Source organism: Aulonocara sp. 'chitande type north' Nkhata Bay, linkage group LG20 (genome assembly GCF_057382095.1).
Source record: "Aulonocara sp. 'chitande type north' Nkhata Bay isolate Kocher_YH1m ecotype deep benthic linkage group LG20, A_spYH_male_GT1.1, whole genome shotgun sequence".
In the NCBI taxonomy this organism is placed as follows: Eukaryota; Metazoa; Chordata; class Actinopteri; order Cichliformes; family Cichlidae; genus Aulonocara; species Aulonocara sp. 'chitande type north' Nkhata Bay.
Genome location: NC_141363.1, coordinates 25,012,469 through 25,027,065, shown reverse-complemented (window position 1 = coordinate 25,027,065; position 14,597 = coordinate 25,012,469). Strand labels below are relative to the sequence as shown.

At 39.4% G+C, this 14,597-nt stretch overlaps 1 protein-coding gene across 1 annotated transcript; it reads right to left on the bottom strand.

Moving 5' to 3' along the window:
- Window positions 1–757: 757 nt before the first annotated feature.
- On the bottom strand, window positions 758–9,924 carry olfml3a (olfactomedin-like 3a). Its single transcript, XM_086277234.1, has 3 exons — window positions 9,630–9,924; window positions 5,485–5,797; window positions 758–3,106 (listed from the first exon to the last, which is right to left on the bottom strand). The coding sequence occupies exons 1-3, from the start codon at window positions 9,858–9,860 to the stop codon at window positions 2,322–2,324; spliced, it is 1,329 nt and encodes a 442-aa protein (XP_086133360.1). The 5' UTR covers window positions 9,861–9,924; the 3' UTR covers window positions 758–2,321.
- Between the last annotated feature and the right edge of the window lie 4,673 nt (window positions 9,925–14,597).

The window sequence follows — 14,597 nt, the reverse complement described above, 5'->3', positions numbered from 1 at the left end:
AAGAGCAGAAACAGAGCAGAGAAATAATAACCTCTTCACGCTACACTAACTGAATTTGTTATTGCGAGTTTGTTACGGGCCACTTCTTCAGATCACCCTCAGAGGTGTTCTCTAGCATTTTCGTGAGAACTGTTACTGATAGTTCTACTTAGCTGATGCCAGAAGTCTAAAAACATAAGCATATTAGTTTATCATTGTTACTTAAAGTGTGTTTCAGTAGTGGCTGCATGGTGCAGTGGTTTACACATTTACTTCAAAAGCAAAAGATCTTTGGTTTTGATCCCAGGAGACCTTTGGGGAATGTGTCGTGTGTAATTTGACATCTGCCAAAACAAATAACCAGAATGACCTGCTTAAAAAATGGGACATACTAAAGGTAGCTTGATTTAAAACGCACTGATCTGGAGGACTGAAGATTCATGCATACATGTTGTTTCAGCACGTGACATCTGGGGTGCATCTTTGCTCACATGATCATCGTAGCAACAACTACCAAACACTCACAGCTCACCTAACTGAGCTTCCACTATCAGTTAGCATGAGCAAACCCTTTTTGAGTAAAATAGGGTGATTGCAAGATGCAATAATCAACTTCCCCTTTATTGAGATGTTAAACTGTATAAGCAATTATCCCACTCTCTGGATAATTACATAATGGGTTTTGATTGGCTGCTGGCAGCACTGGGGCGTTTAAAGAAAAACGATGTTTGATTAGCTGGCGCTTGAATTCGTCTTAACTAAGCACATAAAATGGTTCAGTTCGACATCAGCATTAGATTGTATTTCTGAACATCAGACAGATTATAACACTACTGCCTGTCTTAAACTTTTTATTTCTATTTTGGGTGTAAGTCAAAATTACCACCAGATATTAATTCACATATTAGCTGCTTTCCAGCCACCAGCAAACATCACAAACAGAAGAATGGGCTACCTAAGAACTTCTAATTTTATTAAAAAACTGGTGACAGAAAGGCGCACAGACAACAAAAAAACAAATTTAAAAAATCCCTCAATGTTCTACTGTTTAATGCAAAATGACAAGATTAGAGTCTCACTGGTCTATTATTCTTTTATGTATGTTGACAGTCTCCTGCATCTTGCTGGACATCTTCATTTTTCTGGTGAGGACGAGTAATAAATTAATACAGTGATCATCATATTTACCACGAATTGGCAATGACCAGTGACAGAGGAATTTCTTTACAATCAAATAACAGTATTACCTCACTGCACATAAAACTATGTGTTAATGGCAAATTTGATTAAAATATTAAAATATAAAAATCAAAAGTAAAGCATTGAGCTCAGAAAAAAACAGGCATGCCAATAGAAGAATTTAAAGAAATCCAAGTTGAATTAAAAGTCTTCAGCACTGTATGACATCAATTGGGGATTAAATATATCGATGAAGATTAAGGTGTTTATTAGCAAAACAACTGATGAACTAGTTTCTCATTACCCTGACAAAGATTGTGAAGCCTGCGCTTGCTGAATCTGTATGTTTTATTAAACTGGAAATGGCAGCGGTAGATGATATTCTTCATGATATGAATCATCTCTGTGAAGCTGAGGCGGTTTTGGTATCTGACTGGGTGGGATGCCTCCTGGGCAACTCCTAAATAAGCTGTTCCAGGTATGAGCCCCCAGAATACACCCAGGACACACTGAAGGTATTACATGTCTCAGCTTAGATTTTATGCACACAGAAATATGATGAAAACTATTAAAAATGTCATTTGTGTGGATTCCTTAAAAATGTGTCAGCTTTGCCTGGTAGAGGTTACACTGGACCTCCTTTTATTTTGTTTTTGCAGAAGTTCACACAGTCATTTCCAACGCATCTCGAAGACAGTTAGAATTTCTAAGTTGTTGACTTGATAGTAAGACCAGACACCACACTTATAAGAGGAATAGGTTCTCTTGGTGGGGACAGAAGTTTTTGTTCCGTTTACTTCAAAGGTGCACTCTTTAATTGTTCAGATAACCTTCCTTTCAGTTAAAATGTGAAACCACAGCCAAAGGCCAGTAATTAGCATGTCATCTTATCATTTATTTTCTGTGAAAACATTCATATTTATTTAAAAACACACTTTAGAAATGAGACAAAAATCAAAATTTATGCAAATCTTAGCTTTCTAGTCAAAGTGTAAAAAGGCTATAATTTAAAAAGAACCCTTCTGAGAAGAAAGGGATGTTATGTGGTTTAACTATTGCAGAAACAAAGTATCACATGAATAGGGAAAAGGTGGATAGGCTATATAAATTCCCTGTTACTATTTTTTATATGTCTTTGAAAATATGACACCACTTCTCTGCTGTCAAGCCAGGAGTTTCCTCTTCATGGTCAGTCTATAAATAATTTGGTAGCCGTCATCCCAGCCGTAAAGCTGCTTCTCCTCAGGGTTGTATTTCAGACTAGCGTGGGCCCCGTACCTCCTGGGGAAGTAGATGAGTGGAGCCTCTTCACTGAGCACCATGTCGTTGACGTCAAAGACACACTGAACCCGCGAGCGACTGGCCAGACGGGTGTTGTAAACGACATAGACAGTCCCGCACACTACAAAAGCCGCCTCTGCATTTTCCCGCGGGCATCGAGTGTCCCAGATTTGCTCTATATCAAGAGTGGCAGCGTCCATCTTTGCAAGGCTGATGGTTGGTTCACTGTCACTGGGGGCATACAAGAGCCAGAGACCCCCATCATCTGCTGCAAGGTCTGCAACAGTCTCTGGATTGAGGTTGTATACAGTGGCACGGCCCTCCACAGGGAACATGGCAGTTTCTGTCACTGAGCCACTCAGAAGGTCATATTTAACCACCTGCATATCTGCTTCAGCCTCCTGCTTTATGTAATACAAATAGCCATTGTAAACAGCGCTACCAGGGCCGCTCCATTCAGAGGGAAGCCTGATGCTTCTGCTGCCTGTGACTCCCAGGGAGCGTGAAAAGTCAAGTACAGATTTGAATTGGTAGATGGTGTTTCCTGATGTGCCATTAAAAATGTAAACCTTGGAGGATCTCGGGTCTCTGGTCCACATGCCCTTGGGACTGCCCACTCGTTTCATGATTTTCACTGATCGGATGCCAGAAATTATTTCCACACAGTCTGCAGCGAGAGAAAAAACACACAGAAGAGGATATTGGTGAAGTGGAAAGAGCCACTGGTTATGTTCACTTATTTTAAATTAATGGACTATTCATATACTGCATATACTTTAAATTATGTACATATATTTTTAACTGACCAGTACATCCATCTAGTCAGCTGCTCCAGTTGCAGATCATATTTGCCAGTCAGTTAATAATACCAGACATTATTTTTGTTAGTGCTGCAGGTCATTTCCATTTCCAGTAAATATCCCAGACCTGCCCAACAAACCCCCAAAATTTCCTCTAGAAGGAAGGAAAAAGCAACAACAAACCTCCTGTTTGAAAATGCCAGAAACCTGAAATGTTTATATGATAAGCTGTAACTATCTCAGGTTATCTGAAATATCATTTCAGATAAAAAGTACCTAATACAAAATATAACATTTAATAACCTTTACTGCAGTGCCCATCATACTGTTCCTCTACAATTTTACTACCACAGAAAAAAATACCCTCTGATAGTTTCATTTAAAAAAACAAATAATAATAATAATAATAGCAAAAGCAATAACAAAATAACAAAAGCTGTAAACTAAAAATGTAGTGATAACACCTCCATAAATTACACCTGTGACAACAACATTATTGTCACTGTCACTCTGTTAACAGCATAGACTGATTATAAGATTACTTAGCCTTATACATGAATCTATGCAGAGCCTACAACATAGACTGTTTATACTTTTACATGGCATGTCTGCGTTGTCTGCCACCAGAACAACGCTTTTATTCAGTTGCTCCAAGAAACACTGAGACTGTAACATGAAAATCACAAGTTCGCTTAGTCCATTTGTTTCACAAGAGAGCTGCTGGATGTAAGTTTGAGCTATTTTTTTAATCGACCCTCATTAATGTGCCATTGTCTGTGTAGTGTAATTGCTTTTCTTACTGTAATCCATGTGACTGATTACCTGGTTAAAGGGAAATAAAACAGACCAAACTGGAAAACAGCTGGAAAGAGTTGCATCTATATTCTAAACCTCATGTCAAAACAGACATTATAGAATTGTATAAATATATAGAAATGTAAAAAAAAACAAAAAAAAAACAGTGGAATTAATAAAAACATAATTTAAACATATTTTTCCTATTTAGTTTCATTAGCATGTTTCAGTAAAGTGCAACTCTTCAACTAAAATGTGTATTTGCAGCCTTTCACCCAGCAGCCTGTGGTCATTTCTATCTGGCTCTCTAAATTAAAGGCAAATTCAAACCAGTCGGGGAATTGGGCTCAGACTCATATGAGTGCAGCACAAGGGCAGAATGAAGAGAAAGAAGACTAATATCGTTCTTTTGCCAAAATATACACAAAACGGAAGCCCCAATGGCATGTATGCCAGCATTGTGCTTGCAGAAGCTGAACTGGGTCTCTACAATGCAGTAAAGTTCATTCTGGGTCACTTCACAGACATTCACAATGGAGAACTGTGTGCAGAGATCATTCCGGCGAACATGAGAATAATGTCACTGACCTCAGGTCACTTTCTGTCCTTCCCTCCATGAATAGATTGCACACAAAAGCTAATATAGAAGGCTGTTGTTCAATCATAGACTTTATTTTGATTTTGAGAATACTGTGTATGACCATCATTATGAGCCTAAGCAATGGGTTTATGATATTACAGCCTAATCCTTGAATTAATGTGTTATTGATTGGCTTGTAAAGTCAGCCAGTAAAATAAAGAAATCAATACTTTTTTCATTTGCCTTGCAAGGAGAGTAAATGGCACCAAAGCAATTTAATGATCTATCATTGGGGGATTTTAGTTTTTGGAACCATTTAAGTTCAAAAATTATACATCTTCGGCTTAATGTGCCACATTCACTTAAATCTGCCAACGTGGAGTAGGAATTAAAAACTGATTTCACAACTTTTTACATCATGTTTCAACCAAGCTAGTATTACCTGAGTTAATGACTCAGTGCAGCAGTTGTATTGCAGCACCGTTTGCAGCAGTTCGCCTTGGGACGTGATGATTCTAATGACAAACGCTGCGCTCAAACAGTGCAAACAGGGGAGTAGCTCTGCGGAAATAAATGAGTTGCATAAAGCCAGAATTCTACTGGAAAACATGACTGCACAGTGACTCAAAGCACTCTGCTAAATGACTTGTAACAGTGCCGTGTTTGTTTCCCATTTTCCAGAGGCATGGCTCTTCCGAGACTCTCTCTGCATAAGGAATGGTGTGGAACCTGGTCCTGTAGATGTGTAGCTCTAAATATATACATCCCAAAGGATCTGACTGTGTCATTCCTTCACTGTGAATTAAAATAAAAGATCAAAGACCTGAAGAAGACATTTTTGCTGAGATGTATGTGTACCCCGCAGCTCACCAGAGACTCTAGACTGCAGCTCCTCCCACTCTTCTTCTTCCTCTTCCTCACCTCTGCTTTCCTCCATCTCCCAGGCCTCCTGCTCCACTACCTTATCTGCCCTGTTCGTGCAGGCCCGAGGGGACATCTGGGTTTCCACGTAATCCATCTCTTGTTCCACTCGGTCCACTCGAGCAGCTGCTCCTTCCAAGTCTTTGAAGAGCATGCTGTGGTGATTCTTTAGTCCATCCATGGCTTCGGCAGTCAGCTTTTTGAAATCCTTCATCTCTGTGTGGTACCGATGGGATTGCTCATGCCACAGCTGCATGCGGTCCTGTCAGACGTGCAGAAAGCAACACAAGTGTAAAAATGTACTGGAATATGTGTTTTTGTCTCTTTTTTATTCAAACCAGATGACAAGGAAAAAAACTGTGTTTACACTGTAGCAAACGCTGAGGTCATCAGTTTGATACAAAATAAAATTCCTGCCATGAAAACAGTATAAACAATGTATCCTGTCCATTTTCTGCTGCTGATGTAAAATTTTGAGTCTGTTTGATGACCAATCTCACTCTGTGTGGTTTCAGAGTAAATTTCTTTGATGCTTTGGTTTTAATTCCAGGAAGCTTTGATGTTGTCCATCTTTATAGTATCTTTGCAAACATTCATTTCATCTAGAAAATTAATCCCAGTTATTTTGAGTGCTACTGTTACTTATTTTACACCAACACAGTATCTGTGCCCAGGACTGTATTGTTAGAGCCAATTCTTCCTTGGTGCCCTTTGAAAACCAGTCTACATTTGGACAGGTTTGATAACAAACTCTCTGTGCTGTTATGGAGTGGAAGTTTAAGAAAATACCTTCAGAATAAAAGCATGGTGGAAGAGATCTGTGAGTTTCATTTGCAAATCACTTTATGCAGTTTTCTTCCAGTGTTTTGTAGGGCTGTGCAGTTAATTAAATTTAAATCGAATAATAAAATTCAATTAGAACTTAATCAGTGAAACATTTTTTTCTGGCCTATTGTTCTCTGAAGTATATAGCATTGTCATTTTGTGATTTATTTTGGTGGAGTTTTTTTATTGCATGTGGATGCAACCTGCTGCAGATTGAATGCAAATTGGACACACAACTGCATCTATAGAAGAGATGTAGGAGGAAGAGATTTTGGCTTTGAAAGTAAAATTTCTTGCGATTTGATTTGAAGTTGTGGAAGTGTTCCACAAGATAAATTATCTTTGAAGAGTAACTTGCAGGAAATAAATGCCAGGAAAAATAAGATTTCATTTTCGGAAAGAATACATTTATATGTCATGACATGAACAAGAAGGAAAAGTTAGCAGAAGTAATTTTTGCTCCCGATGTGGGTTTGACTGGCAAGATCTCTAAAATAATTTAGTCACTCACCTTAAACTCTTAAGGGTTTTTATTATTTTTCCCATTGAAGAAGTGGTAGGACTTTTTAAGGAAACGCAAGTAACCATGTTTTTGCTTTTTGGTGTATGGTTTTAAAATGCCATATTGTTTTGTAATTTTGGTTACATATTGAACACAAAGGGTTAAATCGGTGAAAGAATGCAAATAAAATGACCATTCAAACCACATTCAGCCTGCAGGCTCATGTCCTCTGTGCCACCTTTATCTTGATCTTCTAGCTGCTGCAGATCTGGCTCTATTTTTCTCCATTTGCCACGTTGCTTTGTAATGGCTAGTTACTTGAATAGAGTCTGTGTATATGTAATTTCAATTTTCAATCCCCCTAATCCCCCAATCCCCCAATATGTATCCTACCAGCATGACATTTCTCATTGTGGTTCACCAGTCAGAGACCAAAACTGGAAACACTCCACTGAGTTCAGGCAAGTCTCAGGTTTATAACCTAAATGTCCATCTTTGGTATAAGTAAAGTTAGCATGTTGACTATTTTAAGCTTAAAATGGAACTAAATGGCACTGCCTCAATAAAAGGCACAATTAAACAGATAATATTAAATTGCTACGCAGAATACTTATGAAAAGTTACAATCATAAACCTAAGGCTTGCTTACAGTGAGCTATCGAATTCATCACACTTGAGACTGTAAATATTGGAAGATACCAGTAAATGAATGGTTCCTTTATCGCAACATCTGTGCATTTCTACAGTTATAACTGACAGCAAGCTGACAGATGAATAATGAGTTGAGGTATATACCTGGTTCTAATGTTCATCTACAACAAACCCCAAGCAAGAAAGAAGTACGAGGACAGTCAGCTGCAACTGACACCAAAAATTGAATGGCAGCTTGAAAAATTTTTGCCTTGTCAGATGAGTCTCAAGTTCTGCTGCAAATGTTGCATGAATAATGTGAAAGCATAGATAATGGTCTGGAGGATATCTTCTTGGCACACTTACACCCCTTAATACAAGTTCTTTAAATGCCACAGCCTACCTGAGTATTGTTGCTGACCACCCTATGCCTTTATGATCAGTGTATCCATCCTCTGATGACTCATTCCAGCAGGATAACACACCATGTCTCAAACTCGAATAATCTCAAACTGGTTTCTTGAACATGACAATAAGTACACTGTACTCAAATGGCCTCCATAGTCACCAGATCTCAATCCAACAGTACGCCTCAGGGATGTGCTGGACAGATGTCAGTAGCATGTCAATATGGACTAAATTCTCAGAGGGATGTTTCCAGCACTTTGTGTTCGTGCCACATTAAGAAGAAATGTGTTATTAATCACTTTGAGAATAAAGTGGAGAATGAGTGTAGATGAGTTAGTGAAATCGACCTTTAGAATTGGTTTCAGTAACAAGGAAATTGTTTCTTTCAGCTCATAAACACAGTGTGGTGTGTTTATGAGCTGGACGATGAAACGATGGTGCAGAAAGCTGCATCTGGTCAGAAGGAAAAGAAACAAAGAAACTTGAGTGGGAAATGGCTGGTAATGGACAGATGCAAGGACAGCGATGGTTACGCCCTTGTATAGAGGATGTATGAGGATAGATAAGAGGATAGATGGCTGATCAGTCTGCTTCACTGACTAATCTACACAAGGCATTTTGTAGAGGGTATAGCGGCCGTGGAGGACTAAAAAAGTGGCTGGTGAATGTAAGCAAGTAAACTTTAGAAACTAGTATATTAGTATTTTTCACATTGGTAAGGATAATGCATTTACAGCCGAAGACTCAGTCGTGTTTCCAACTATAAACACTGTGGGAGGGTAAGATTTCCCTGTTTCAATCAATCAATTATCGCCTAAACTAAATAGAAAGGAGCACTGTATTTCTCAGCACATGACTGACACAGTGAGAGTGACAGGTGAATTATTTAGACTGAGATGTAATAACTGATAGCTCCCCTGCCTCCTTCCTCCTTTACATTGCTGTGAGCCTGTGGACAAATGGAAAGGAAAGTTCAATGAAAGCTTGCTGATGAATTGCCGTGTTCATATCAATGCAAAGGTTGAGCCAGTATATTGGAATTGAGACCACAGGGGGGAAGTGAGTGGGATTTAATTTTAAATGTATTTATTTCACGCTTATAACAGTTTTAAGGATGACATCGTTGCAACGGAGCCACACAGTTTGACTCTGTAAATGTAAACCGAAAGAATAAAGGAATTATTTAAATTACTCCCTTAGGTGAGCAGATATTTAATCCTCAAGTCAACATAAGTGTTTGACTTGCACAAACTTTCATGACATTGATATAACATGTAGCCTCATGAGAGCCACTTTAAAGAAAAACAATACTGAACACTCGGTAATTCGATTCTTTCCTCGAGGCTCTTTGTTTACTGCAGCTTCATTCTACCTCTGAAGAACACATTTCTCGGTTAGGCTGTTGGGATGTTTGATGCCACAGCCACAAAGGTTGGGCTTGTACTCATTACTGGTGTGTCACTATCTTAAACCCTGAAGAAAATGTAATATTGTTGGACAGAGAAGGAGAGGGCTGCATGCATCAAATGATGTTCCCCCCGAAGGCTGCTGTAGAGCTGATGAGCTGGGCAGACATCGCATTAATTGCTTTGCATTAGGAAAGGCATTAAATTCAAATCAAAAAAAGAGGAGGAGGCAGTCAACTGTTGTTTATGATGTTTTTATGACTACACAGAGATCTGAGCTGCCATTTAAAGCATAAGTCACTTAAAGGACAGTCGATTCTTACCTCAATAGCCAACAATCTGTTCTCCAGATAATCCATCAGCCCCTGGTAGTAATACTGGGCACCAGTGAAAGTCCAGGCAGTGGAAATGAGGAGGGCAAACAGCAGCTTCATTGTAAGCCGATCAATGGAACAGCTGAGTTTCTTTCTTTCTCCAAGTTTTAGAGGATTCTTTGGGTTGATGTTTGCCTCTGCAGAGTTGTCCTTAGTGTCAAACAACCCATCAATGCTCATATGTGGCGTGCAGTAGAAGAATAAGTTTCAGCTGCACATGCAAAAAGGTGAGAGGCATAGAAAGAGTAAGAGGCCACTCGGAGAGTTTCCGATTATTTGACCGCTCTCACTTTGCTGGAATGTTTTCACAAACTCTCAGGGAGGAGCCTTGTGCCTCTTACCCCTCTCTATCCCAAAAAAAGTGAATGTGCTGCACTCACTTTGTACTTGTTGTACACACTCCCGGAGACATGTAAGGAATACAGAACAAACAGAACTCGATACAAGTGCCGCTCTACTCCGATTACTTTTTTACTCAAAGAAACTTTATCATACTTTGTAAGTTTAGCACTCAGTAAACAGCTTTTAGCTTCTTTTTCAGTTTCTGACACCTTTAAGGTTTCTGTCTCCTGCAACTATACTTGACATGCAGCTGAATAATGGAATCAGCCAATCCAATCCCCTGTTGGGTGATATTAACTTTCTGTTGCTGCTAAGATGATCTTCTTAGCATTTTGAAGAAGCAACTGTGAGCTGTGTTGAGAGAGACAAAGATGCCAATGCTACAGCTCAGAAATGGCACAAAGCTAGATTTAAGCTCAAGCTGTGACTCTAACACACATTACTGGAGATGACTGTACCTGGAGAGACTCGGTATCAGGAAACTGTGTGGCAACAAAAGGTAAATAAACTCAGGAAGTGAATAGGACTAATGAAATATAACCAACAAATTTGTCACATACACAATCATACAGGGTACATGTAGTGAAATGCTCTATGTCCGAGCTGCGGACAGGCTGCAGACGTAGCCATGCCATTCCTGGGCTTGGTTTTAGCACAGGGGCCTAGCTAGGACTCTCACTGGATACCGGGTGGGAATCACTTGCAACTTGCAACTCCCGCTCCAAAGGTGTGTAGTCTTACCACTACACTATCCAGCTGCTCCAGCTGCATATCCAACCAACATGTGCAAGAAGGTAAAAGCAGAGTGTTTGTTTCTTTGCAAACAAACTCTACCACATTATTTTTGTCCACTGGTAAAACTGTAATGCAATGGATTACTTTAATGGTAGTAATCATCAGTCATCATCACTTATACGACATGATACTCATGCACAGCATTCCTCCCACCAATCATAAACTTGCCCATAAAATGAAAACTTTGACAGACATTCAAACATTCAATTCATACATTTTGTTGAAAAGGGGAAAGTTTAAAAAAAGAATCTTTCACATTACAGTGATTAAAATGTCAATATTCTAAAATAATAACAGTAATTTTGGTAACAATGGCTGCATTTGTCTTGGATGTCTAGATCACCTGTAGCTACACTGACTGCAAGTGAAATTTTGCCTTGAGAATAATAAAGCCTCCTTCAGAGTGAAGAGCACAGAGACTTGGAAACTAAAACAGGTTTTAAAAAGAGGAAAAAGACAGAAAAATTAATCATATTTTTTATGCTGATGAAAAAAACAAAAACTAATTCCAGCTACCCACAAGGAGCACAGACATGGCACACTAGTGACCAAGAATAAGGGGAAGACAGGACTATTTATACACAAAGGGTAGATTAGGCAAGACAGCTGGGGAGGAAATGAGAACAATCAAGACAGTCGCAGGGATGGGAACTGATTAACCCAAGTAAAACAGAAAATAAGACCAGCAGACGAAATACAAAGACAAGAAAACTCAAACTGAACACAATACAAATTGACACTGGGGAGACTGGAATGATAAACTCAAGACAGAAATGAAAATGAAATAATATTACCAAACTGAAAGGAAGTACAAGAAGGATTAGTGCCAATATATGAAGTCAGAACTAGAAAACATGAGTATCAGTAATAACTAGTCAGAAATCAGTACTATTAGCAGGCCACAACACACCCAACTGATCTGATAATGGCTGTGTACCATTTAGGCATGTTTTGCACTAAACAGCAGAAATCATAAATTGGTATTTATCCATTTTCTGTTGCTTATCTAAGTCCAGGTATCAGAGGCAGCAGTCACTTCCTCCTCCTGCTGGGATACTGAGGTGTTCCCAAGCCTAGACATGTAATATCTGCAGCACATCCTTCCATCTATAACATATCCAAAAGCTGACATTTTGGAGGCGTCAAATGCCCAAAGCGCCTCATTTGGTTTCTATTGTTGTACACTTAGCCCCTCCTGCATGATTAAGCTCTCCAACATTCAGCCTCTTCAAATGTTTGAGAGAAAATTAAAAAAGATATTTTATACCAGTCTGAAAACAAAAGACTTTTCTCACTCAGCCAGATTTAGCCCAGAAACATTGCCCATGGACATCTGTTGATTGTGATGCTGCATATGTGCTGTTACATTATGAAATACGCTGCACGTATATTTCTCCATCATTAATCATAATTACAGCATGTGCGAAAACATGACCACATCACCATATTTTAATTGAAGCCTTTTCAGTACATAGCAGACTTTTGCACTGTCATAGCAGGAACAGATTTGGTAGCGATGGCTCATTTCCAACAAACATCCCAGTAAGCCATGACAGTGAACCAGCATGAACAATACCACGACCCTGTAATTACCTCAACTACACAGCACAGTTGTTTTTCGGTGCAATCGGTTACACCTGTGCTTCCCCTGCTATGAAACATCTGCTGTGAAAAAAGCCAAAAAAATACAGCTTGGCTAACACCTGCACACCTGGATAATCATGTGATTATCCAGTCAGATTAGAATGCGGCGGTAATACAATGGATAAAATCTCGCACACACAGGTCAGGTGCTCCGGTTAATGCTCACATCAAACATCAGAACGGGAAAAAATGTGAGCTCGGTGACTGTGGCGTAATTGGCGGTGCCAGACAGGCTGGTTTAAACACTGCTGATCTGCTGGGATTTTCACAACAGTCTCTAGAGTTAAATGAGTGTTTGGAGCCAACAGAGAGACTATGGTAACTCGGTAACCACTCTGTGCAGCCCTGGTGAGCAGAAAAGCAACTCAGAGTGAAACAACACATTGAGGCAGATGGACTACAACAGCAGAAGGCTGTGTCAGCCAAGAACAGAAATCCAAGCCTGCAGTGGGCACAGGATCAGTAAAACTGGAGATTTGAAGACAGGAAAAAACGTCGGATGAATCTCAATTTATTTCACTGAGGCTGCAGATGATCAGAATTTGGCATGAGCAGCATGAGTCCACTGACCAGCCTGGCTTTGTTTCAACAGTCCAGGCTGAATATTGTTGGGAATGTTGTTTTGGCACATTTTGGTCCTCTTATTACTGACGGTCACAGTGTGAATGCCAGTGTTTTTTTTAGTATTGTTGCTGACTGTGTGGCCGGCTTACCATCTTCAAGCAAGGATAATGCACCAAGCCATAAAGCAAAAGTCAAACTGGTTTCATGAACATGGCTCACAACTCACCAGATCTGAAGTCAGTGGGACATCTTGGGGATGCGGTTGGAGTGGAGAGTCACAGCATGAGTTTGCAGCTGACAAATCTGCAGACATTATGTGATGCAATCATGTCAACATGGAGCAGAGTCTGACTCAGAAATGGAATGCTGTTTCTAAAAGAAGTGCGATATAAGTAGTTTATCTAAGAAACACAAAATGCTGCTCTGGTATGACCTATAGCGACAGGCTTAGTAACAAAATAAGTGGAATATGCAAAAGAACAGAACCACACAAAAGCATAAAAAGAGGAAAAAGCAGAGGACATTAAAACAGACTGTGCCGGCAGATGGAAAGTTAAGTTACAAAGAAAAAAAAAGAAAGGGAAAAAGAAAAAAGTTTGTATTGGTGCATTTGCTCCATTAAGCAAGATTTAGACATTTATGGCTTCACTGGTCCCCTGGGATGATCTAACTTATTGGTTTGAGAGTGGAGCTCTGTTCCCAGCCTGACAGCTGTGATTAGTCAATAACGCTGCATTGCACCTTTGAACGAGATTGCATTTCTCTGATGTGGGCAAACAGATTATTTTCACTGCAGGAGCATCCACGCATGACTCTAACATACAACCTTTGACCCCAAAGCTGAGTTTAGAAATGTACGAATGCAGAGGTGGGGTCACATAAGGGGTTATGAGATCCCACAGTATATGAAAAAGACACATTTAAAACATCTTTTTGCAGTCCATTTATGTCTCGTTTTAGCTGTGTTGCATCTCTCTGCTCTTTGTAGTGTTAGGTGTTAGCTATGCTATCTAAATGGTTGCTTTACGATGTTCCCAGGTTGTCAGAGATGTGGGGAATCTGAATTTTCTTACTATGCATGGAATAACTCACAGAAAGACCCAAACATGCCTATATTTATTGTTAAATTTAAAAACTGTCATAGTTAACTGTCTGGAAGAATCTGGCAGATGGTTGGAGCAAGCCAGGGAATACAAAAATCAGAGGACACAGTGGAAATAGTGAGATAACACAGATCTTAGGCAGGCAACACCACAGTATATGAAACTAAGACATCCAGAAATCCAATCCAAAGAGAACCTAAAATGTAGGTCTCAAACAGACTTCTGGAAGATATAATAAAATACACCAAGCAAAATATAAATAAACAAGAAACAAAAACGCTGGGTTCATGACCAGGGAACCACAGTGACCTGTCAGTGTTTCATCTCAGAAGTCATTAATGTTTTATGTTAAGGCTATTTTTATATTATATATTATGATGTAGAGTCTGTATTTTATACTGTTTATGCCTTTATTAGATGCTTTGAGTTACATGGCTTCAAAGAGATTTGGTTTCAATGTTACTTCCTG